Raw genomic sequence first — 27,500 nt, forward strand, 5'->3', positions numbered from 1 at the left:
TAGTCATGTACTGGGAATATGTTCCTTTGTAGAAGGCCACAGGTCTAATTGTCCCCGAAAGGCAGACCACTGCTTATATAGCCATAGATTATAAAGTGTAAACCATAGGTAGAGTAGCCTGTAGAAAGAAGGACCCAGGGGGAAATCCGCTGCCATCTAGGCACTAAATATGCTTCTGCAGTGATGCTTTAAATCAGATGCCCCCCCAGTCTACCCGGGAAGAGAGAGAGGAGAGGAAAGGGAGAGAGGGAAAGCTAAAAGAAACAGAAGGTGAGAGAGCAGTGAGATTGCAGTGTAAACCTGGCCAGTTAGTGTCCCTGATACTGGCTTTGTGGCTGTGATGGGTCCATGGATGCTAGGTCCGGCATCAACCTTAGTGTGGAAGGACCTTCCGATGCCAGCAAAAGATGCTGGAGTGAGTGGCTGGCCCACAATGAAGCAGGTGGCTGCACTGGTCTATGCAGTCTGGCAGTCGGGGAGCACCTCAGCAAGTTCAGCGTTGGAGGGCCTGGCTTTACTAGGGGAAGATGGTGGTCTGGCTCCCTTCGGCAGCAGCAACGATTTTGGCAGCAGAGGGGGGGCAGGAGGCCTGGAGGCAAAAGGGTTCATATATGGTCTGCCCTGCAGATTTCATCATAACATTAGCAGGGATCTGTCCTCACCTTTAGCTGCAGCCTGCACAGAGGGTTAAGACGGACCTGCGTGTGCTTGAGGTAGCTCCCTGCCTTCCCTGGTAGTGGCGGCGGTGTTGTCCCGTTGCAGAGGTCAGGACCACGTGGGTGGTGGCCTCAGCTGATGCTGGAACAGCTACATAAAGTTGTGCAGGTCCGGAGGTGGCTGGCCGATGGAGTGCCTTCCCTAGCTGTGGCAGCCACGCTGATGGTGAGCAGTGCGCAGCAGGACAGCCGCAGCTCCATCTGAAGGAGCGACGGCTTCTCCTCTTCTGTGGCTGCCATGGGAGTAGAGTGCTGTGGGTGGCAGCATCAGGCCCTCTGTGGTCGCGGTGGAGGAGCGGCCATGTTCCTATGGTGGCTGGAGTAGGGGGCAGGCCTCCTCTGCTCGTGGGGTGTTCCACATGCTCAGGCTTGGCATCTGGACTCCTAGGCAACAGCGGTGCAGCGGCGCAGCAGCCCATGTGGTGGAGGGGTCAGGCAGCCTCTTCGATCCCAGGCTGCAGATGATGGGTGCCCCCCCCCCCACGCACAGCAGCAGTGGAGCGGCTAGACTGCACATAGCGGCTGGTGGATTGACGGCATGGTGGACTGGTGGACTGGTGGCTGGTGGACTCTGCATAGCGGCTGGTGGACTCTGCATGGAGCCGGGTGTTGGGCAGCCCACAGCTGATCAGGACCCACCATGTGGCGTTCTGATTTCCTCTGTGATTGCTGAGAGCGGCGTCTATGTCCCAGCAGCGGCATGAACAGCGAGATCTGGCCACATGCAGACCGGCAATCGAGGTCTGCGACCAATGAGCACAGTAAAACTACAAAAACACACAACAAGGCAGTTTTCTATAAACAAAATAAAACGGGCATCAAACGTTACCAGCATACACATCAGAACATTATTTGCGGGAGGCACGCAGCAGCTGGTTGGACCAGGGTAGTCCTAGCTTCTTGTTCGGGAAGATGGGAAACTGTACAGTGAGTTTGTGCAACCCACTGCAGGTAAACCACATGCGAATTCCAAGTGGCTTATGGTACCGAGTGCATTCAGGGGGCATGTGCTGAAGTCCGCACATGACAGTCCTCTGGAAAGGCACTTGGGGGTCCGCAAGACACTTGCCTGTATTTGAAAACAGTTTTATTGGCCCAGGATGAACATGGATGTAGCAAAATATTGCAGGTCATGTGCTGTCTGTCAGGAGAGGGGAAGGTCCAGGTATTCCCACGGGGTTCCCTTATGTTCACCACCACTTAGCAAGAAGCCCTTGCATGGGATGGCTGTTGACATACCTGACCCACTGCCCATTGTCCGCAGTCCTAACAGACCCCACCTCAGAATGCAGTGGCGCAACCGCACTGCCCGGAAAGGTCCATGTCGGGTCACTCCCAAGGGTAAAAGACGGCAAACTGTCCAGGTGAGTCGAGCTGCAGGCTCCAATGGGTCATCCCACCGTAACGGCAACATGAGACCTGTCAGCCAGGTTTGCGGCAACACCACACATCTTGTGGATGTATGTCTACCCGCCTCCATCCCAGGGGAGGTGTCATGGAAGAGCAGTAAAAAAACGCAATACAATCAGTTTTCTGCACCGATTGTGGTTAACGGGACAACTCAAATTGGATGCATAGTCTGAGCAGAATGCAGAGCCTTGGTGTCTGCCCTTTTTTGTAGCTGATAAGCAAAGCTTTCTTTTCATGAAGTCACTCTTCAGTCCAATGTTTTCTTTTCAATTAACTGGTTCAAAAGAAGTTCCTTCATTACCAATGACACCCAGGTGTGAAGTGTTGATCTGAAAAGAACAGCCATTTGCTACAGGGCTGAAACAAGCTTTACACTAAGCATGGTTGAGACAGGCTGGCACCATTGTCAGCAGATATAACATGAATGTACTATATGTTGTTTTGCTTGTTTAAGAGATACTGTACCTAGGACAGTTATGGGAGTTATATAATTTGATTTGTGGTGTCTTGCTGAACATTTTGATACCAATATTGGGTGGCGGGGGTATGCCATGACCAAGTTATTAAACTTCTCAGGAACTGGAAAGGTGGGGGGAAAGGCTGCGCATCCCTAAACACATGCTGCAATTGAATGGTTAATCGCACAGGCATACACCGCCTCTGTCAGACTGAAAAATGCATGCCCTGCATCCAAGACAAGTGCTAACATTTATTAGACTAGGAGGTACTTTAGCTTCCAATATGGTTTGCATGCAAAGTATATTATACTAGACACTTGCGCCACGGTGAGGCAGACTTCCGGGCAAGTGACCTAACCTAAATTTAAAACCTCGGGAGCAGCTAAGCAGAAAAAATGTGTAACTTACATTTGGTAGAACAGCGAGGAGAACGCCAGCGCATACCACTAAGGCTGCATCCGAAATGACCACCAGCTCAGTGTGTAGCACCTATATAGACTTTCTACACACTTCGCATTCAATTCAGATGCAAATCATATGCAAACTCCTCCTGAGTTTCCTGTTTGCATGATAAGTAGTAGCAGATTTGCATATGATTTGCATCTGAATTGAATGCGAAGTGTGTAGAAAGTCTATATAGGTGCTACACACTGAGCTGGTGGTCATTTCGGATGCAGCCTTAGTGGTATGCGCTGGCATTCTCCTCGCTATTCTCAGGAACTGGACATGCTACTGTAGGCAAGTTTGATGGCATAGGAATTGTAATATTCTGAGGATTATGAATCTGTAATTGTTACATGTGTGCGAGGGGCGCGTGAGGAAATATGGTAATGTCATATTTTGTGGACTCAAACGTTCCGCCCAAAAAGATAACTAACGCCCAGACCAGCCCAGGGGCTGACCCTGAGATCCCACCCAAAAAACTGGTTCATTCAAAAGGATTCGGCTGGGACTCCTCCCTGGTCCTCCATCTTACCACCATCACGAACACATGTTGCTAGCCTGAAGACCGAGCTAGCGGCCATCTTGTTTGAACTCGGATCTGGAACAAAGGACTACCTAACGACCGCATCACCCCAATGGGAGTGACCGCGGCGGCAGTCCCAGGACCTCCTAACGCCAATTGGCGCCCCCCAAAAAATATATACACACATTTATTTAAAAAGCACAGAGATATTTATTAAAAAAAAAAAAAAAAATCTGGGGGCGATCACACCCCACCAACAGAAAGCTCTGTTGGTGGGGAGAAAAGGGGGGGATCACTTGTGTTGTGCGGCCCTCCAGCTTGGCCTTAAAGCTGTAGTGGCCTATTAAGCAAAAAATTGCCTGCTCTTTAGGGGGATTTAGCACTGTAGTCCTCAAGTGGTTAACTTGCTTCTTCCCTTTTATTTTACACTTGGTTACTTTTCTCTTTAATCGTTGATTTTAATGATTTTCTGTATATATTAATTATACTGCATTTATAAATAAAAGACTTAAAAAGTCACTTATTTCTCAGCTACACCTACTATTCAGCCACACAGAACAAATCCTAGCTTTCTGAAGAGTCACTACTACTGTTCATTATAGTCAGATTAGGGTGTTTTAACTGTTTTTATTTGCAGGTCTTAGAATAGGTCTTCTGTCCTTTACAGAGGTGGTGGCAGCTTTGTACCCTGGAATAGTGTGTAGTTTGTGTTACTGTAGCTCGCAAGCCCCCTTCTAGCCTGTCTGCTGCCAAACTTACAGCGGTTTCAGCTAATCAATTGCGTCCAAGAGGTGGGGCAGTCTGTGGGTTGAAATATATTGGAAGGTACTAAGCGGTCCAGCCACTTGGTGCCTATGATAAGAGGAATATGAAGAATGCCATATTTATTTACTTTAAAACAATACCAGTTCCCTGGCAGCCCTGCTGATCTATTTGGCTGCAGTAGTGTCTGAATCACACCAGAAACAAGCATTCAGCTAATCTTGTCAGATCTGACAATGATGTCAGAAACACTTATTCTCTGCTGCATGCTTGTTCGGGGTCTATGGTTTAAAGTATTAGAAGCAGAGAATCTGCAGGGCAGCCAGGCAACTGGTATTGCTTATAAGGAAATAAATATGGCAGCCTCCATATCCCTCTCACTTCAGTTGTCGTTTAAGCCTCGTGCACACTCGTGAGGACTGTCACCTAAGAGGGATTTGGGACTCTGCAGAGGCTGTACAGACATGTAGTTCTGTTGTTATGGCAGATTCATGTGCACCTCACCAACCATATATCATGTCTACTTATGTCATGACCACACACTCTATTTATGGTTTTATTTACGGTTAGAGTGTTCCTTTTTCCTGGCTCCAAAATTTGGGAGGTTTGCTTTAAACTGATTATTTGGCTCCAGGTAATGGTTTTATTGTGATCATAATAATGCTCAGCTAGTTGGGGATTGTTGCTTGTAGATTGCCACTGTGCCACACCAGCCCCACAACACTCTTCAGGAATACTTACCCTTTGCATATAAAAGTTTTTGACTTCTTTTTTCTTTTCTTTGTCAAGGAGTTTCTTGAAGGCTTCAATAAAGATGTTTCCGCTTAATATAAAGTCTTGCTTCAGGTTCTCTTTATATATGGAAACTTTCCTACAAAATAAATCAAATGAGATGTGCACGAGATTGAAATCTGCATTTCATATTGGTTTGTTTTTTTAATCCTTCCTCCACTGCATCATTTTCAGTCAAATTCTCCAGTCCATCCTTTTCCATTTGTTACTATAGTAGATTAGATTAATCTGCAAATGTAAATGTATTGATATACTAGTGAGGTTGCCTATATTGCGCTAAACCTCATCACCATTCAATTAATCTAAATCAGTGTTTCCAAATTTTACTTGACAGTGCAAATCCAACACAATCCTTGCAATCAGGGACACTAAGGGCCCTCAGCTCTGCTCTGGGCTATAGGGGATGATGGGGGGCCTTTTGTAAATTGGTAAATATGTGTACAGCATTGTATTATATTGTATAGCACTCTCTGAGGAAGCCCTTTTGGGTGAAGTATGGACATATTTATTAGAGTAACTTTGCACAACACTATGCACATTTACTAAGCACCTTGTTTATGGTCCCCCCTGTTCCACCTTTTTTGTGGGATGCGTTTGTGGATATGGGGCCTGTAATAATTAGCATTTGGGTCATACTACTTTCACCCTGCGCAGGTGGTATTCCCTGATATCCACAAGCACCCCAGTGAACCTGTCACTCATACCGTGGGATAGCTACACCCCATTTGCTATACTATATGAGTGGAGGGGGATCAGCCAGGACCCCCCACGGTATAGTGGTGACCTTAAGTCCCCGTCTACATATATAGGGGGTTCACAGGAGACCCCCCAGATATCGTTTTGGGGGTCTTTACTAATCAATTGTTTTTTTATTTTCAAAGCATATACTACTTTGAGTGTACCTATAGGGCCTGTCTTTTTAGACTACAGTGTATGACACTAAGGGCCTACCAGAGAAGTTTCAGCCTGGGGCCCACATGACCCCAATTTGGAGCTCACATACCCATGTATTTTGTAAATTTTGCATATATGTCAGTGCTATGTAAATACATAATTTGGTAGGACTTTAGACTATTACTATGGTAGAGAATAGATTGTGAGCTCTTTTGAGATCGGTCCATGACATGACTATGCAGGGGCTGCTCCAGAAATGTTTTTGTGAGGGCGAAAGGGAGACTATGCCAGTGCTGGATTAATTGGCTGGCAAGCTGGTTATATGCGTTATATGCAGTGCGCAGTGGCGTAACTAGAACTCATTGGGCCCCCCTGCGAAACTTCGGATGGGGGCCCCCCTTGACCCTACTGAACACTGAATAGGGACTGTCTGCAAATCTGTGTCTGCAAACCTTTGTACGATTCCTTATTAGTGGCTGAGCAGATGCAGTCATTAGAAAAAAAGTGTAGAGAGCAGAATTTTTTTTTCTCCCTACCCTTAGTTGTCAGTCTCTAAGGACAGGGAAAAGAAACTCCTTTCCCCACGGGGCCCCCTGCAGCTGCATCCCTTGCAGGGTCTATTGTTACGCCCCTGGCAGTGCGCCACAGCAAAAAAAGGGGTGTTGCCATGCACTGGAACACCCCTTCTATTTTGACCTCGCATGTATTTTGATTATTGATTCACCAATTGCTCTATATTGTATATGGAATTTCATGTTTGTATGCATTGGATTGCACATGCACCTTATATTCTTCTAGTGGCAGCTATTAATTGAGAATACTATTATATGTGTACGTGTGTGACCCTCCAGGGATTTTTCTCTGCGACACGGTACCACTTTATTACATATTTTTTTAAAAAATTCTGTGGCACTGTTTTCACATTTTTCATATTGTTTTGTTGTAGAGACCCCTGGGTGAGTCGCATACTAGAGTATTGTTGTAATTTCATATGCAGCGGTTGCATTTATTATTGTTACATTAGGGGCCTAAGGCCAAGGTCTGGCTGCCTTGTTCTTAATTGTTTTTAAATCATGGTTGGCTTATAAATAAAGATTTTTGTATTTTCCTTACATCCTGTTATTTTTTGCTCATTGCTCAGTTTTATCATTAGATTACGGGGGATTTCTAGTTTCTTTGTATTTGTTGTTGTGTAACACCTGGAGGGAGACATGGTTGAGTGGGATAGATGTCAAAAGTCACAGAAAAAAAAATTGGTTTTCATGCAAAGCGGTGTTTTAAGGGCAGAAATCACATTCAGCATGTACCCTTGTGATATACCCAAGAGAAAAATGAGCTTGCATAGGGATTTGTAGGATGTCAAAAGCAACCTCACATACATTGGCCAAGAATCGAACCCAGGTCAACTGCTTTGAAGGCAGCTATGCTCACCACTATTACCACCAACACTACATGCTGAAGCCAGCCTAGCATGTACCATTGTGATATACCCAAGAGAAAAATGAGCTTGCTTAGGGATATGTAGGATGTCAAAAGCAACCTCACATACATTGGCCAGGAATTGAACCCAGGTCAACTGTTTTGAAGGCAGCTATGCTCACCACTATTACTACCAACACTACATGCTGAAGCCAGCCTAGCATGTACCATGTTGATATACCCAAGAGAAAAGTGAGCTTGCTTAGGGATTTGTAGGATGTAGGGAGGGAGGAGGGTAAAAAAAAAGCACAAGAACAAGATTAGCTCTCAAAAGAGCTGTTGTGGGGTGCTATTTTAGGAATAAGAATCAGCCAGGAGCAAGCTAACAAGCCTAACTAATATTTCCCTATGAGAGTCTGCCAGCAGCTTTCCCTTCACTAATTACTACAGGGACACGAACGACTAAAATGGCCGGCACTGCCTGCCTTATATAAGGGGTGGGGTGGCTCCAGGAGATAGTGTAGCCTGATTGGCTACAATGTGCCTGCTGACTGTAATGTAGAGGGTCAACGTTGACCCTAATGGTGCACTATGGAGGCGAACCGAACTTCCGGGAAAGTTCGCGTTCGCATGCGATCGCGAACCACCCAAAGTTCGCCTGGAACCGTTCGCCGGCGAACCGTTTGGGCCATCTCTAGTCCCCAGTATAGCTGGCCAAGTATAGTTGTCCCCATATAGAAAGCTAGGTAAAGGTCCCCCCAGTATAGGTAGCTAGATATAGATGCTTTCAGGATAGGTAGTTAGGTATAGATGCCTTCAGTATAGCTAGGTATAGGTGCTTTCAGTATAGATAGCTAGGTATAGATGTCTTCAGGATAGGTAGCTAGGTATAGGTGCCTTCAGTATAGTTAGGTATAGCTGCCTTCAGTATACATAGCTAGGTATAGGTGACCTCAGTATAGATAGCTAGGTATAGGTGTCTTCAGTATAGATAGCTAGGTATAGGTGCTTTCAGTATATATAGCTAGATATAGGTGCCTTCAATATAGATAGTTATAGGTGCCTTCAGTATATAGCTAGGTATAGGTGACTTCAGTATAGATAGCTAGGCATAGGAATCTTCAGTATAGATAGCTCTAGGTATAGGTGCCTTCAGTTTAGATAGCTAGGTATAAGTGTCATACATTTGAAAAGGGCTCCTAATATAGGCAAAAAAGTCAGATTTGGCTACAAAGGGCACATGGCCTGATGTAGCCCATATACCAAATTCAGCTATAAAGGGTGCCTGGTGTAGGCAAAATGTCAAATTTGGCTACAAAGGGTGCCTAGTGTAGCCCATATGCCAAATTCGGCTACAAAGGGTGCCTGGTCTAGCCCATATGCCAAATTCGGCTACAAAGGATGCCTAGTGTAGGTGAAATGTCAAATTCGGCTACAAAGGACACCTGGTGTAGCCCATATGCCACAAAAGGTGCCTGGTGTAGCCGAAAAGCTAGTTTTTGTTTACAAAAAGGATGCTGTTAATAATTTGTTGGGCTATAAAAGGGCTCTCGATATAGCTGAGAAAAGTGATTACTATGACCTAACTTCTCCCTACTCTCACACAGAACCCTCCCCTGGTGGATTCTAATCCTAATACTCCCCTAGTGGTCCCTAACCCTATTCCCTCCCTGGTGGTGCCTAACCTTAAGACAGCCCCTGGTGATTACTATGACTAAACTTCTCCCTACTCTCACACAGAACCCTCCCCTGGTGGTGCCTAACCCTAAGACCTTCCCCTCCCTCGCCTGTGATGCCTAATCCTAACTAGAGATGGCCCGAACCTCCGATTTTAGGTTCTCGAACCGGGTTCGTGAACTTCCGCAAAAGGTTCGGTTTGCGCGAACTTTCGCAAACCACACTAGACTTCAATGGGGATGCAAACTTTGAAAACTAGAAACATTTATGCTGGCCACAAAAGTGATGGAAAAGATGTTTCAAGGGGTCTAACACCTGGAGGGGGCATGGAGGAGTGGGATAGATGCCAAAAGTCCCGGGGAAAAATCTGGATTTGACGCAAAGCAGCGTTTTAAGGGCAGAAATAACATTGAATGCTAAATTGCAGGACTAAAGTGCTTTCAAACATCTTGCATGTGTATACATCAATCAGGGAGTGTAATTAGAGTACTGCTTCACACTGACATACCAAACTCACTCTGTAACGCACCGCAAACAGCTGTTTGAGTAGTGACGGCCGTGCTGGACTGGTGCACACCATGGCGAGAGTGCAGGCCGTGGCGGTGTTCAAGCCCATATGGTCGCTGGGCTGTGGTAGTTCAATGATAGAACAGTGACTGTCCAGCTGATCAAATTTGGTCTGTCCACAATGAGGCAATGACCTTATTATCTTTGGTGTGCCACCCCCCCCCCCCCCCCCCCACCCCGAGACACTCATATAGCCGGCGGTCATTGCTGCATGTAACGGTTGGGTGCTGCAACTCAGACATCGGATAATTAGGTGATCTGCAGTATCACCAACAATACAGGCACTATACCTGATTATGTGGTGATCTGCAGTATCACCAATAATACAAGTATAGTAGGCAAGGATACTGTGTGAGTAGTGCTTGGTGCAACCGTACAATAGTTTTGCAGGACCTTACCAGAGGAGCTGGTAAGGTACTCTCAGTACACTGACTGTATAGATTTGATTAGACCTTTCCAGAGGAGCTGGAAAGGTACTAACAGAGAGAGTACAGAAATGATAAGGCTAGTACTCACCAGAGGAGCTGGCAAGAAACTAGTAAATAACACCTCACCAGTGGCGAGGGCCCGCTGGTGAGTAGAGGAGTCAGACAGGCAAAGTTCGGCAACAGAGAGGTAAGTATCATGCAGAATCATGAGGCAGAAGAGTAATCAGTAATCAGGCAGAGTTCAGCAACTAGTCAGATAGTCAGAAGTACAGAAACGTAAAGCAATAGTGAGGTCAGAGTATAGCCAGATTCATACACAGAGGTAATCAATACAATATAATAACAATAGTCCTAGTCTTGTGTGAAATCCCTGGTTTCCTCCCAGATCAAAGCACACCGGATACTAGTCTAAGGTCTGAGCGCTAACACAAAGTATTCACGACAGCAGACAGTGAGAGAATGCCGAGCAAAGGCTTAAGAAGCAGAGGGAGACTCTCAGCCACTCCCATCTCAGAATTAACCAATCCAAGCGGCGAGAGTCACCCGTGACGTCAGCCGACCGGCAGGTCAGCTGACACGCCTTCTGCCCACATAAAGATCCTGTCTCCGCGCGTGCCCACGCAAGACAGCGATGCTATGAGCTGGGGACAGGACTGCTCTCGGCGTACTAGACTCTGAGAGGAGAAACAATGCCTGAGAGCAAAAACCAGAGGCGGCTGCGGACATAGCCCGCTCGTCCGCAGCCATCGAATCACTGATTGCTACACTGCATTGTGATACTCAAGCCCCTTCACCGCGGCAAGGTAGTGATCACGAAGGGGAATGGGCACATGTACATGTCTTTTGTTTTGTTGTTGCACCTGCACTGCAGCCAGAAAAATTAGGCAGGCATGTACACACACCAGAAAAATTAGTATAGCGATCCACCTTGAGTCCTGGACCCTGTTGGTGGTGGTGGAGCAGCACAAGCCCCCTGCGACGCCTGCTGCGGTTGTTCTTCTGCCGCTGCCTCCTCTACAGAAACACATTCCTCATCATCCAAGTCTGACTCCTCTTCCCCACACGACTCTTCCTCCCCCTCCCCCCTCTGTGCTGCCGCAGGTGTTGAAGAAACATCTGGTTCTGATGTAAATTGCTCCGACAACTGTTCCTGCCATAACTGTTCCTCTTCACACTCCTCCACAGCTTGATCCACCACTCTACGCACGGCACTCTCCATGAAATAAGCGTAGGGGATCAAGTCGCTGATGGTGCCTTCACTGCGACTTACCAGGTTGGTCACCTCCTCAAACGGCCGCATGAGCCTGCATGCATTTTGCATCAGTGTCCAGTTGTTGGGCCACAACATCCCTATCTCCCCAGATTGTGTCCCTCTACTGAAATTGTAGAGGTATTGGGTGATGGCTTTCTCCTGTTCTAGCAGGCGAGAGAACATGAGCAGGGTCGAATTCCAGCGAGTTGGGCTATCATATATCAAGCGTCTCACTGGCCAGTTGTTTCTCCACTGAATGTCCGCAAAGCGTGCCATGGCCGTGTAAGACTACCTAAAATGCCCACACAACTTCCTGGCCTGCTTCAGGACATCCTCTAAGCCTGGGTACTTTGACACAAATCTTTGAATGACTAGATTCAGCAAATGTGCCATGCAGGGTACATGTGTCAGCTTTCCCAAATTCAAAGCGGAAAGGAGATTGCTGCCGTTGTCACACACCACATTGCCGATCTCCAGCTGGTGCGGGGTCAGCCACTGATCCACCTGTTTGTTAAGAGCAGCCAGGAGAGCTGCTCCAGTGTGACTCTCCGCTTTGAGGCAAGACATGTCTAAGAAAGCATGACACCGTCGTACCTGGCATGCAGCATAGGCCTTGGGGAGATGGGGCTGTGTAGCTGGAGAGGAGATCGCGGCACCAGCCGAGGAGGAGGAGGATGACGACAGTGAAGAGGATGTAGCAGGTGGAGAGGAGGTGGCAGGAGGCCTGCCTGCAAGCCGTGGAGGTGTCACAACAAGTTGGTCCGCTGCACAGCCACGTACTCCCTGCTTGCCATCGGTCACCAGGTTGACCCAATGGGCTGTGTAAGTAATGTAGCAGCCCAGACCGTGCTTGGCAGACCAGGCATCTGTGGTCAGGTGGACCCTTGACCCAACGCTGTGTGCCAGAGATGACACCACTTGCCTCTCCACTTCACTGTGCAGTTTGGGTATCGCCTTTTTAGAGAAATAATTGCAGCCTGGCATCTTCCACTGCGGTGCCCCAATGGCCACAAATTTACGGAAGGCCTCAGAGTCCACCAGCTTGTATGGTAACAGCTGGTGAGCTAACAGTTCCGCCACACCAGGAGCAGGAACCAGGAGCAGGAACCGCTCAAGGGCAGAGGCGGAGTGGAGGAGGGTGGCTGTGAAGGTGCAAGGGAGAAAGCCGCTGAAGATGCTGCACCAGACGGAGGACGTAGTGGGAAGTGGGTGTCCACAACACCCTCTAGTGAAAAGATACAGGAGACAAAAGTGGGAGCCCAATGGTATAGTATGTCAAAAACAATTGAACGTAATAAAAGTAAGACACTACTCACAAAGGTGGGTTGCAGAGGGGCAACCGACCACAGGAAGCAGGTGGAGACAAAAAACCCGACTCCGCTCGGGGTGGTCCTTAGGGACCTGGATGCGGTCGCTCTCCTTGGTAAAAGAAAGGGGACAGATGTCCACCGTGGTCGAGGCCACGCGTGGTCTGTCTCCACCCCTCAAACGGGTGATGTAAGGGGGTATGGTAGCACAATAAGGGTATAAGAGGGGCCATGGTGTGATATAAAAGCATCTAAAAGCAGTTTAAAACGGGAAATAAATTTGAGGTAGCTTACCTCAATGACGAAAAAATCTTTGTATTTAACAAAGGTTTTTATTAGTAGCACAGTCAACGCGTTTCACGGGTCAGAGCCCGCTTCCTCAGGCCAATAACAGTGCCCACATCAGTAAAAAAAGCCCATTAGTATACCAAAATCTTAGTGTATATATATATATATATATATATATATATATATATATATATATATATATATATATATATATACATACACATATACAACATGATGTTATTATCACATTGATTCCATTAGCCTCAATTCACGGAGTTTTATCAAACACTTTATCAAACGTTTGAAAACGTTTGATAAATTACCTCATGGGTAAAATCTAATTTTGAATTCACTAAGGTGTTATATATTTATCGAATGTTTTACCGATAAAACGTTCAATAAATATATAACACCTTAGCGAGATTTTACCCATGAGGTAAATTATCAAACGTTTGATAAAGTGTTTGATAAACGTTTGATAATGCTCCGTGAATTGAGGTCATAATTTCATATTCTCAATCTGATTTTATATCCACTTGTGCACACCTAAAATGGTGATTCATATATATTAGAATTAATTGGAAATATTGACAACTAATACAGTTATTAGTATTCATAGGTCGTGCATAAATAAAAATGCTACATTCGTCCCCGCCGGCGCTTCTTATCTTCCGCTCGATTCGACGCTATTGTCCGGCCGCGGGTATCGAGTGCATAATTGATCCCCGCGGTGATCGGACACATCGGATATTATCAATCGAGGCATCAGCGGCTCGATTGATAAGGTAGCGTCGAGCCGTGTATGCCCAGCATAACTTTCCCTTCTATGTGGAGCTGGCCAAGTCTCTTAGTATTATACTGCTTATTGCTAACTGCAAACTCCTGTTAATCCCATTAGGATTTTTATATATACTGACTTGCAGCAACTCTATTATTTAGTCATTTTTTCTGACATTTCATATCAATCCCCCTAGGATTTTTATACATTGAGTTGCAGCAATTCTATTATTTACTCACTATTTATTCATGTTTATAATGGTTTTTTTAGATGCATATCTTTGTAGCATTTTTATTTATGCACGACCTATGAATACTAATAACTGTATTAGTTGTCAATATTTCCAATTCATTATAATATTTATGAATCACCATTTTAGGTGTGCACAAGTGGATATAAAATCAGTAAAATCAGATTGAGAGTATGAAAGTATGGAATCAATGTGATAACATCATGATATATATATATATATATATGTACTAAGATTTTGGTATACTAAGGAGCTTTTTTTTACTGATGTGGGCACTGTTATTGGCCTGAGGAAGCGGGCTCTGACCCGTGAAACGCATTGCCTGTGCTACTGATAAAAACCTTTGTTAACCACTTGCCGACCGCACGCTTATACCGTGCGTCGGCAAAGTGGCAGCTGCAGGACCAGCGACGCAGTATTGCGTCGCCAGCTGCAGGCTGATTAATCAGGAAGCAGCCGCTCGCGCGAGCGGCTGCTTCCTGTCAATTCACGGCGGGGGGCTCCGTGAATAGCCTGCGGGCCGCCGATGGCGGCTCGCAGGCTAAATGTAAACACAAGCGGAAATAATCCGCTTTGTTTACATTTGTACGGCGCTGCTTGCGCAGCAAGGCAAGATCGGCGATCCCCGGCCAATCAGCGGCCGGGGATCGCCGCCATGTGACAGGGGACGTCCTGTCACTGGCTGCACAGGACGGATAGCGTCCTGTGCAGCCCCGATAACCAGGGGGGGAGCAGGTAGGAGAGGGAGGGGGGAATTTCGCCGCGGAGGGGGGCTTTGAGGTGCCCCCCCCCCCCCCGCAACACCCAGCAGGCAGAAGAGATCAGACCCCCCCAGCACATCATCCCCATAGGGGGGAAAAAAGGGGGGCAATCTGATCTCTCTGCCTGCTACCTGATCTGTGCTGGGGGCTGCAGAGCCCACCCAGCACAGATCAGTAAAAACAGCGCTGGTCCTTAACCCATTCAGGTTCCGTGGTTTTCACGAGAGAAATGTTCACCTCCCATTCATTAGCCTATAACTTTATCACTACTTATCACAATGAACTGATCTATATCTTGTTTTTTCCGCCACCAATTAGGCTTTCTTTGGGGGGTACATTTTGCTAAGAGCCACTTTACTGTAAACGCATTTTAACAGGAAGAATAAGAAAAAAATGGAAAAATTCATTATTTCTCAGTTTTCAGCCATTATAGTTTTAAAATAATACATGCCTCCATAATTAAAACTCACGTATTGTATATGCCCATATGTCCCGGTTATTACACCGTTAAAATTATGTCCCTATCACAATGTATGGCGACAATATTTTATTTGGAAATAAAGGTGCATTTTTTCCATTTTGCATCCATCACTATTAACAAGTTTAAAATAAAAAAAATATAGAAATATTTCATCTTTACATTGATATTTAAAAAGTTTAGACCCTTAGGTAAATATTTACATGTTTTTTTTTTTTTATTGTAATGTTTTTTTTTATTTATAGTAAACATTTTATTTGGGTAGTTTTGGGAGGGTGGGGGGTAAACAATAGATTTATAATGTAAATGTGTGTTGATTTTAATTCATTTTTATTTTCAGGTGTAGTATTACTTTTTGGCCACAAGATGACGGCCATGAGTTTGTTTACATGACGTCACTCTAAGCGTAACACACGCTTAGAGTGGCGCATCAGGCAGTGACTGGCCAGAAAAGGCGCAGCTTCCGAGAGAAGCTGTCGCTTTTTCAGCGGGGGAGAGGAATCAGTGATCGGACTTCATAGTCCGATACATTGATTCCCTGACTACCGAATCCGCGGCCGGGAGTGCGCGTGCACGCGCGCGATCGGCCGCGGGGGCGCGCGGTAGCGCACATGGTTTCTGGACGTAGTTTCTACGTCCAGAAACCAAAATAGGTTAAGGGGGGGTAAAGGGTGGGTCATCAAGTGGTTAAATACAAATAATTTTTCGTCATTGAGGTAAGCTACCTCAAATTTATTTCCTGTTTTAAACTGCTTTTAGATGCTTTTATATCACACTAGGGTGCCTCTTATACCATTATTGTACCTGAAGGAGGAAGAGGAGAAGGAGGGTGGCTTTTCTTTTGTGTGCTTGTTTTGCTCAGGTGCTCTTCCCATTGCAGTTTGTGCCTTTTCTGCAGGTGCCTTCGTAAGGCACTTGTCCCTACGTGAGTGTTGGCCTTTCCACGCCTCAATTTTTGGAGGCAGAGACAACAGATGGCATTGCTTCGATCTGAGGCAGACACTTTAAAACATTTCCAAACCGCTGAGCTCCCCTGGGGTGATAGCACTATGGTGGCATCAGCAGCTGACGTTGAAGATGCTGGTTGTACATAGGTGGCGATACATGGCGCCGGACACTGCCACCAGCTGTTTCTGACAACGAGCTCCCCCTGCTTCTTTCAGGAACTCGTCTCCTCCTACTCCTCTCTGACTCCCCCTCTGAACTGTCCCCTCGGTCATCCTGTCTCTTAGGAATCCATGTGGGAACCGTATCATATCAGACACCTCCAAAACTGCACCAACAGCAGGTAATTCATCCTCCTCCTCCTCACACATTACGTCCATAGTGTCGCCTAACTCACACATATGAGGTGGTGTAACTTGCTTAGCGCCTTCATCTTGTTGTTGCAGTAGTGGCTGTGAATCAGTGATTTCACCACCAAATAACTCCTGCGAAGTGTCAAATGCAGCAGATGTGGTGCTTGTAGTAGCGCTGGTGGCTGCGGAAAATGAGGTGTTCTGTGTTAAATAGTCAACCACGTCCTGACAACCTTGGGAGTTGATGGCACGTGCCTTCTTCTGAGCACTGTACTTTGGGCCAGGGCCGCATGAAATCACATCAACACGACCTCACAAAATCACATCAACACGACCTCGCACAGACCTGCCGGGTGGCCTTCCTCTGGGTCTGCCTCTACCTCTTCCTCTACCTGTTTTGTCCGTTTTGTCCATATCGGGAAGGAAGAAGTGAAAGGTATGCACTGACTTGACTAATACAATGTGCAGTCACACAGGTGCAGTTAACAGGTATGCACAGAGTGGTATATCACACTGCATGCACTCACGTAGGTAGGTGTATATCACACTGTGTGCACTCATGTAGGTAGGTGGGTTTACTGAACACAACAGGTAGGTATATGCAGTGATGAGGTGGGTTCACTCAACACAACAGGTAGGTATATGCAGTGATGAGGTGGGTTCACTCAACACAACAGGTAGGTATATGCAGTACTGGGTATTACAGTGTGCAGCTGCCTGCCACACACACAGGTAGTAACTGAATGTGCTGCACCTGGCTGGCAGTGGCACACACACAGTATGAATTAGCAAGGCTGTCTATGCAACACAAGTGTCAGTGGGACACACAGAAAAAAAAAGATTAGCTCTCAAAAGAGCTGTTGTGGGGTGTTATTTTAGCAGTAAAAATCATCAAGGAGCAAGCTAACAAGCCTACAAGAGCCTAACTAATCTTTCCCTATGAGAGTCTGCCAGCAGCTGTCCCTTCTCTCACTACTGCAGGCACACGAGTGAGTGTAATGGCCGGCGGAGCCTGCCTTTTATAAGGGGGGGGAGTGGTTCCACGAGGGAGTGTAGCCTGATTGGCTACAATGTGCCTGCTGACTGTGATGTAGAGGGTCAAAGTTGACCCTAATGGTGCACTAGTACCAGCTTTGCACATCTAGAGACTGAAGTCCTTGCCCATTCTTCTTTGCTAAACAGCTCCAGCTCGGTCAGATTAGATAGACAGCGTTTGTGAACAGCAGTTTTCAGATCTTGCCACATATTCTCGATTGGATTTAGATCTGGACTTTGACTGGGCCATTCTAACACATGGATATGTTTTGTTTTAAACCATTCCATTGTTGCCCTGGCTTTATGTTTAGTGTCATTGTCCTGCTGGAAGGTGAACCTCCGCCCCAGTCTCAAGTCTTTTGCAGACTCCAAGTGGTTTTCTTCCAAGATTGCCCTGTATTTGGCTCCATCCATCTTCCCATCAACTTTGACCAGCTTCTCTGTCCCTGCTGAAGAGAAGCAACCCCAGAGCATGATGCTGCCACCACCATATTTGACAGTAGGGATGGTGTGTTCTGAGTGATGTGCAGTGTTAGTTTTCTGCCACACATAGCGTTTTGCATTTTGGCCAAAAAGTTCAATTTTAGTCTCATCCGACTATATATATATATATATATATATATATATATATATATATATATATATATATATATATATATATATATATATATATATATAAGCAAAGGGATGAGCAGCACAAACCGATTTTTATGCAATACTATGCAAAGCATGCACGCAGCACTGGAGAACCCCAATCTCCATAAGAAATATATAAATACAGAGGGTGCTGCAGCACACAACAGGAAAATAGTGACAGGGGCTCTTGGTTACGCTTTAACGCGTTTAAGCTCACCAACTGCGCCAAAGTGTCCCCGATCTGGTGAGTCCTACTCTAACCAGGCAAAAATGCTCGTTTTTATCAGCGTTCTAGTGGGAACCATGCCAAAAGCCCAGGGGTCAGCTAAATGGGAAAAATGAAATTAAAAACACCTCACCTTCTACTAGCTACTAACTGAACTATGAGCACCGCTCATTTATATGCTTAACTGTGCTAGAGATGGGTGTGGTTATGCACGCTCACAGGGGAAAATAATATAAGCAAAGGGATGAGCAGCACAAACCGATTTTTATGCAATACTATGCAAAGCATGCACGCAGCACTGGAGAACCCCAATCTCCATAAGAAATATATAAATAAATAAATAAATAAATAAACAGCACCCTCTGTATTTATATATTTCTTATGGAGATTGGGGTTCTCCAGTGCTGCGTGCATGCTTTGCATAGTATTGCATAAAAATCGGTTTGTGCTGCTCATCCCTTTGCTTATATTATTTTCCCCTGTGAGCGTGCATAACCACACCCATCTCTAGCACAGTTAAGCATATAAATGAGCGGTGCTCATAGTTCAGTTAGTAGCTAGTAGAAGGTGAGGTGTTTTTAATTTCATTTTTCCCATTTAGCTGACCCCTGGGCTTTTGGCATGGTTCCCACTAGAACGCTGATAAAAACGAGCATTTTTGCCTGGTTAGAGTAGGACTCACCAGATCGGGGACACTTTGGCGCAGTTGGTGAGCTTAAACGCGTTAAAGCGTAACCAAGAGCCCCTGTCACTATTTTCCTGTTGTGTGCTGCAGCACCCTCTGTATTTATATATATATATATATATATATATAAATAACCAAGGGGTGAGGAGCACAGACCCAACTGTTTTCCTGTTGTGTGCTGCAGCCCCTCTGTACGTAAAAAATAATTAACTGCAAAGTGGGGTGCGCATAATTATTCAGCCCCTGAGTCAATACTTTGTAGAACCACCTTTTGCTGCAATTACAGCTGCCAGTCTTTTAGGGTATGTCTCTACCAGCTTTGCACATCTAGAGACTGAAATCCTTGCCCATTCTTCTTTGCTAAACAGCTCCAGCTCAGTCAGATTAAATAGACAGCATTTGTGAACAGCAGTTTTCAGATCTTGCTTGCCACAGATTCTCCATTGGATTTAGATCTGGACTTCGACTGGGCCATTCTAACACATGGATATGTTTTGTTTTAAACCATTCCCTTGTTGCCCTGGCTTTATGTTTAGGGTTGTTGTCCTGCTGGAAGGTGAACCTCCGCCTCAGTCTCCAGTCTTTTGCAGACTCCAAGAGGTTTTCTTCCAAGACTGCCCTGTATTTGGCTCCATTCATCTTCCCATCAACTCTGACCAGCTTTCCTGTCCCTGATGAAGAGAAGTACCCCCAGAGCATAATGTTGCCACCACCATATTTGACAGTGGAGATGGTGGGCCTGATTCACAAAGCGGTGCAAACTTTTTCGCGGACTTTTGCGCACGCAAAGTGCCGTGATTCGCGCGATCGCGGACTTTTGCGCGCGCAATTTGCCGCGATCCGCGCGAATCGCGGCAAATTGCGAGCGCAAAAGTCCGCGAAAAAGTTTGCACCGCTTTGTGAATCAGGCCCGGTGTGTTCAGAGTGATGTGCAGTGTTAGTTTTCTGCCACACATAGCGTTTTGCATTTTGGCCAAAAAGTTCCATTTTGGTTTCATCTGACCAGAGCACCTTCTTCAACATGTTTGCTGTGTCCCCCACATGGCTTGTGGCAAACTTCAAACGGGACTTCTTGTGTTTTTCCATTAACAATGGCTTTCTTCTTGCCACTCTTCCATAAAGGCCAACTTTGTGCAGTGCACGACTAATAGTTGTCCTATGGACAGATTCCACCACCTGAGCTGTAGAATTCTGCAGCTCGTCCAGAGTCCCCATGGGCCTCTTGACTGCATTTCTGATCAGCGCTCTCCTTGTTTGGCCTGTGAGTTTAGGTGGACGGCCTTGTCTTGGTAGGTTTACAGTTGTGCCATACTCCTTCCATTTCTGAATGATTGCATGAACAGTGCTCCTTGGGATGTTCAAGGCTTTGGAAATCTTTTTGTAGCCTAAGCAGAAGCGTAGCTAGGGTTTTGAATGCCCGGGGACAAGGACAGTTCCTGCACCCCTGAACCCCCCGGGGAGAAAATGAGTGTGGTCATATATCAAAATGTGGGCGTGGTCAAGGAGGCTGCCATGCATGTAGCTAGGGAGCCCCCCTTGTAAGTAGCCAGAAAGCCCCCCTTTAGGTAAAAGACAACCTCCCTTTTAGGTAGCCAGATAGCCCCTCCTTTAGGTAGCTAAAGAATTCCACCATTTAGGTAGCCCATAAGGCCCTCCCCATTTTGGTAGACCAAGAGTAAGATAGCAGGCGGGGGGATCGCACGCAGATGGAGCTTACACCCACCTCTCCGATTCACGTGCCACATATACTCAGGGCAGATTTGTACTTTTCATTTTCCTAGTCCCAGCTTTACCAGCCACCCCTCCAGAGTCTAAAGGTGCCTATCAATGATACAATCTTTATTGTACAATCTTACCCTTTCTTTGTATGAAGAGGGACTACCTAAAGTATCCATTCAAGGTATATTCATTCAGTTACTCTTCTACTATATAGAAGGCTAAGATTGTACAATCTAAAATGTATCATAGATAGTCAACTTAACAGTGTACACACGCTCCATAACTATCGCCCATAGGGATTGGGACTAGGGATACAGTACTAACTACAAGCTCATATCAATGCATCGCTTGGGGCAGAGGGAAGATGGAGCAGTGTAATATGGGATGGCTTACAGGCAGATGGGGTGATGTACAGTGCTGCAGAAGATGTCAGTGCTATATAAATACATAATAATAATATGGCAGGACATTAGACTATGACTATAGTAGGATTAGATTGTGAGCTCCTCTGAAGACAGTCAGTGACATGACTATGTACTGTGTAATGTGCTGCAGAAGATGTCAGTGCTATATAAATACATAATAATAATATGGCAGGACATTAGACTATGACTATAGTAGGATTAGATTGTGAGCTCCTCTGAAGACAGTCAGTGACATGACTATGTACTCTGTAATGTGCTGCAGGAGATGTCAGTGCTATATAAATACATAATAATACTATGGTAGGACATTAGACTATGACTATGGTAGGATTAGATTGTGAGCTCCTCTGAGGACAGTCAGTGACATGACTATGTACTATGTAAAGTGCTGCAGAAGATGTCAGTGCTAAATAAATACATAATAATAATATGGTAGGACATTAGACTATGACTATGGTAGGATAAGACTGTGAGCTCCTCTGAGGACAGTCAGTGACATGACAATGTACTCTGTAATGTGCTGCAGAAGATGTCAGTGCTATATAAATACACAATAATACTAATATGGTAGGACAATATACTATGACTATGGTAGTATTAGATTGTGAGTTCCTCTGAGGACAGTCAGTGACATGACTATCTACTCTGTAAAGGGCTGCAGAAGATGCCAATGCGCTATATAAATACATAATAATATGGTAGGACATTAGACTATTACTATGGTAGGATTAGATTGTGAGTTCCTCTGAGGACAGTCAGTGACATGACTATGTACTCTGTAAAGGGCTTCAGAAGATGCCAATGTGCTATATAAATACATAATAATAATATGGTAGGACATTAGACTATGACAGGATTAGATTGTGAGCTCCTCTGAGGACAGTCAGTGACATGACTATGTACTCTGTAAAGTGCTGCAGAAGATGTCAGCGATACATAAACAATACACAATGATGATGATAATAGTATAAAGGTGGCCATATATCAGACGACTTGGTGGCTGATCGACCATCCAATTCGAGTATTATAATCAGATAGTATGAAAATCGATGCCGCCAAGAGCATGCCTGATCAATGCGAACACTTTTGAGCCGAAATTGGTCACGTGTATTGATCGAACATGCTGCAAGATGTCGGGCCGACTTGCTTGATTGGGTGTGCCGTGGGAAAGGCGTGTAATATTAGCAGGGCCGGCCCGCCCATGAGGCGGGGTGAAACTTTTGCCGCTGGCGGCACTTCTGGGGGGGCGGCACCCGCCCGTCCATGAGTGTGGGGGGCCGCCCGAGCTGGAGGGGATAGCGGGCAGGAAGGGAGTATTGGGCCTAGCGGTGGGGAGGGGGGTTGGACCCCCCCCTCCCTGGCCTGGGTCCCCCGTCTTCCGCTCCCCACCCGCTTTAAAAAGTTACGTTGCTGCCTGCAGCTATTGTAAGAGGCAACGGGCAGGGATCACTCGTTACAGCGTGCGCTCCACTGACGTCACTTCCTGGGCGGGGTAGCAGGAAGTGACGTCAGTGGAGCGCACACTGGAACGAGAAAGAGGTGAGTGATCCCCGCCCGTTGCCTCTTACAATAGCTGCAGGCAGCAACGTAACTTTTTAAAGCTGGAGGGGAGTGGAGGACAGGGGACCCAGGCGAGAGAGGGGGGGTCCGACCCCCCTCCCCGCCGCTAGGCCCAATACCCCCTTCCTGCCCGCTATCCCCTCCAGCTCGGGCGGCCCCCCACACCCACGGCTTGGGGGGGGCAGCGATTTCTTTAAAGATTGCCTCAGGCGGCAAAAAGTCTAGGTCCTGGCCTGAATATTGGGATGAGCAAAGAACACGATGGAACCCCATGGCGCTGTCCCCCTTATTGTAATATGTCCCCCTGGTGCAGTATACTTTAGCTGCCCATCGCTGGCTCCATCCGCATAGATGCGCCCCATGTGATCGGCAGAGTAATGGTAATATGGGCACATGTGCGACATCATACAAGTACATACATACCAGCAATTGGCCTGTGGGCTATGGGCAGGTAACAGAGCTCTCTCCGATCAGAGAAATATCTGTCTCTTGGTCGATCTGCCCATACACCGTCTGATGTATGGGCACCTTAAGTGGTTAATAGAATGTGGCGCTGCGCACCAATGCACATGCATCTATCTTGCTGTGTGATGTATGTATAGGATGAGAGGTACATAGCATTACTGTATATGCCAAAATAACAAGAGCTGTTCAGAACACTTATTATCAGTCTATATATTGTGTTTAGTGATCCTGTATCTGGTCACTGTGGCTGCAAGAGAAGGGGGAGGGCTGTGCAGGGAAAGTGGATAGTTACTGCTGTTGGGCTGATAAGGAGGGGGGACAGTAACAGTAACACTGGACTCCAGGCTGACATGAATGCTGTTTGCTCAGCTAGCGTGCAGGACTGACCCAGGACTCCAGAGACAGGGGAGAGTGTAACAGCAGCATGATAATGAAGAAATCTAGCCTGGCAGCTGAGCTGAGTGAGAGCGAGGTGCACACAAGCCAGACAGAGAGCCTCTATACACACAGTGTGCAGCTACGTATGTGCTGATAGTTACACAGATTCATCTCTGCACAGTCCCCTCTCCCGCATAGCTACCTGACTCCATCCACAGCTTCTGCCTGTCTCGAATTTCCCGGTGGTCTCCTCTGCTCAGCCCCGCCCTTAGAGAGAGGAGGAGAGGGGAGGGGGTGCTCACAGGAGAAGCAGAGAGGCTGGAATTGTATGACTGTGAGGAGACAAATGACACAGTCCCTCCGCTCAGTCTGCTGCCAGCTCTGCATTTGAAGGAGGAATATGCGCCCTTAGGGACCCAGCGCCCGGGGGCACGTGACCTACCCCGCCCACCCCAAGCTACGCGTCTGAGCCTAAGCCTGCTTTAAATTTCTCAATAACTTTATCCCTGACCTGGCTGGTGTGTTCTTTGGACTGCATGGTGTTGTTGCTCCCAACTAATAGTTGTCCTATGGACAGAGTCTCCCGCCTGAGCTGTAGTTCTCTGCAGCTCGTCCAGAGTCACCATGGGCCTCTTGACTGCATTTCTGATCAGCGCTCTCCTTGTTCGGCCTGTGAGTTTAGGTGGACGGCCTTGTCTTGGTATTTTTACAGTTGTGCCATACTCCTTCCATTTCTGAATGATCGCTTGGACAGTGCTACTTGGGATGTTCAAGGCTTTGGAAATCCTTTTGTAGCCTAAGCCTGCTTTAAATTTCTCAATAACTTGATCCCTGACCTGTCTTGTGTGTTCTTTGGACTTCACGGTGTTGTTGCTCCCAATATTCTCTTAGACAACCTCTGTGGCCCTCACAGAGCAGCTGTATTTGTACTGACATTAGATTACACACAGGTGCACTCTATTTAGTCATTAGCACTCATCAGGTAATGTCTATGGGCAACTGACTGCACTCAGACCAAAGGGGGCTGAATAATTACGCACACCCCACTTTGCAGTTATTGATTTGTGAAAAATGTTTGGAATCATGTATGATTATATACATGCTCTTATACATGCTCTTATAATTTCTCGCCTTGACTACTGCAACATACTACTCTGTGGACTACCTTCTAACAAACTGGCCCCGCTCCAGTCAGTACTGAACTCAGCTGCTCGTCTCAATTATCGTTCTTCTCGATCTTCCTCTGCTGACCCTCTCTGTCAAGCTCTTCAATGGCTGCCAATTAAGCAGAAGATCCAGTTCAAACTCCTAACCCTAATCTACAAAGCTCTCCACAATCTCTCTCCCCGGTACATATCATCACTCATTTCCAGATACAAACCCAATCGCAATCTCAGATCTGCACACGATCTTCTGTTGTCCTCCTCTAGAATCACCTCCTCACATTCACGCTTACAAGATTTTGCACGCGCTTCACCCCTTCTCTGGAATATCCTCCCACAACACATCCGTCACTCGCCAATCTTTGTTACTTTTAAACGCTCTCTAAAAACTCATTTGTTCCGACAAGCATATGCGCTACCTTAACCACTTCCCGACCGCCTAACGCACAGGGGCGGCCGGGAAGTGGAGCCCTTAAGGACCGGCTCACCCACAGAGGCGGCGGTCCATTTAAGGGCATGGGCGGAGCGATCGCGTCATCCGTGACGCGATCCTCCGCCTCCGCCTGGCGCCGCTCACCCGCCGCAACATCCCGCCGGCCATACGGAAGCGCCGGCGGGATGTTAACCCGACGATCGCCGCATACAAAGTGTATAATACACTTTGTAATGTTTACAAAGTGTATTATACAGGCTGCCTCCTGCCCTGGTGGTCCCAGTGTCCGAGGGACCACCAGGGCAGGCTGCAGCCACCCTAGTCTGCACCAAGCACACTGATTTCCCCCCCCCTGCCCCAGATCGCCCACAGCACCCATCAGACCCCCCCCTGCCCACCCCCCAGACCCCTGTTTGCACCCAATCACCCCCCTAATCACCCATCAATCACTCCCTGTCACTATCTGTCAACGCTATTTTTTTTTATCCCCCCCCCTGCCCCCTGCTCCCTCCTGATCACCCCCCCCCACCCCTCAGATTCTCCCCAGACCCCCCCCCCCCCCCGACCCCCCCCATGTACTGTATGCATTTATCCCCCCTGATCACCTGTCAATCACCTGTCAATCACCTGTCAATCACCCATCAATCACCCCCTGTCACTGCCACCCATCAATCAGCCCCTAACCTGCCCCTTGCGGGCAATCTGATCACCCCCCCACACCAATAGATCGCCCGCAGATCCGACATCAGATCACCTCCCAAATCCATTGTTTACATCTATTCTCTCCTCTAAACACCCACTAATTACCCATAAATCACCCATCAATCACCCCCTATCACCACCTGTCACTTTTACCTATCAGATCAGACCCTAATCTGCCCCTTGCGGGCACCCAATCACCCGCCCACACGCTCAGATTGCCCTCTGACCCTCCTTATCAATTCACCAGTGCATTAATTACATCTGTTCTTCCCTGTAATAACCCACTGATCACCTGTCATTCACCTGCCAATCACCTATCACCCATCAATCACCCCCTGTCACTGCCACCCATCAATCAGCCCCTAACCTGCCCCTTGCGGGCAAACTGATCACCCACCCACACCAATAGATCGCCCGCAGATCCGACATCAGATCACCACCCAAGCGCAGCGTTTCCATCTATTCTCTCCTCTAAACACCCACTAATTACCCATCAATCACCCATCAATCACCCCCTATCACCACCTGTCACTTTTACCTATCAGATCAGACCCTTATCTGCCCCTTGCGGGCACCCAATCACCCGCCTACACGCTCAGATTGCCCACAGACCCCCCCTTATCAATTCGCCAGTGCAATATTTACATCTGTTCTTCCCTGTAATAACCCACTGATCACCTGTCAATCACCTGTCAATCACCTATCAATCACCCCCTGTCACTGCCACCCATCAATCACCCCCTGTCACTGCCACCCATCAATCACCCGCTGTCACTGCCACCCATCAATCAGCCCCTAACCTGCCCCTTGCGGGCAATCTGATCACCCACCCACACCAATAGATCGCCCGCAGATCCGACGTCCGATCACCTCCCAAGTGCAGTGTTTACATCTTTTCTCAACCCTAAACACCCACTAATTACCCATCAATCACCCCCTGTCACTGCTACCTATCAGATTAGACCCCTATCTGCCCCTAGGGCACTCAATCACCCGCCCACACCCTCAGAATGCCCTCAGACCCCAGCCCTGATCACCTCGCCAGTGCATTGCTTGCATCTATTCCCCCCTCTAATCACACCTTGAGACACCCATCAATCACCTCCTGTCACCCCCTAGCACACCTACCCATCAGATCAGGCCCTAATTTGCCCCGTGTGGGCTCCTGATCACTCGGCCAAACCCTCAGATCCCCCTCAGACCCCCTTCCGATCACCTCCCCAGTGCATTGATTGCATCTATTTTCCCCTCTAACCACCCCCTGAGACACCCATCAATCACCTCCTGTCACCCCCCTAGCACTCCTATCCATCAGATCAGGCCCAATACAACCTGTCATCTAAAAGGCCACCCTGCTTATGACCGGTTCCACAAAATTCGCCCCCTCATAGACCACCTGTCATCAAAATTTGCAGATGCTTATACCCCTGAACAGTCATTTTGAGACATTTGGTTTCCAGACTACTCACGGTTTTGGGCCCGTAAAATGCCAGGGCGGTATAGGAACCTCACAAGTGACCCCATTTTAGAAAAAAAGACACCCCAAGGTATTCTGTTAGGTGTATGACGAG

The 27,500-nt window shown here is 47.1% G+C and overlaps 1 protein-coding gene across 2 annotated transcripts in view; it reads right to left on the bottom strand.

The window, feature by feature from the left end:
* Positions 1 to 27,500, bottom strand: part of LOC137542265 (uncharacterized) — a 421,807-nt gene that overhangs the window by 134,015 nt on the left and 260,292 nt on the right. For both annotated transcript variants that reach the window (XM_068264050.1, XM_068264049.1), the window contains exon 6: positions 5,055 to 5,184. In XM_068264050.1, the coding sequence (XP_068120151.1) occupies positions 5,055 to 5,184 (130 nt within the window). The remainder of the gene's footprint in view (positions 1 to 5,054; positions 5,185 to 27,500) is intronic.

The sequence above is a fragment of the Hyperolius riggenbachi genome, chromosome 12 (assembly GCF_040937935.1).
Source record: "Hyperolius riggenbachi isolate aHypRig1 chromosome 12, aHypRig1.pri, whole genome shotgun sequence".
In the NCBI taxonomy this organism is placed as follows: domain Eukaryota; kingdom Metazoa; phylum Chordata; class Amphibia; order Anura; family Hyperoliidae; genus Hyperolius; species Hyperolius riggenbachi.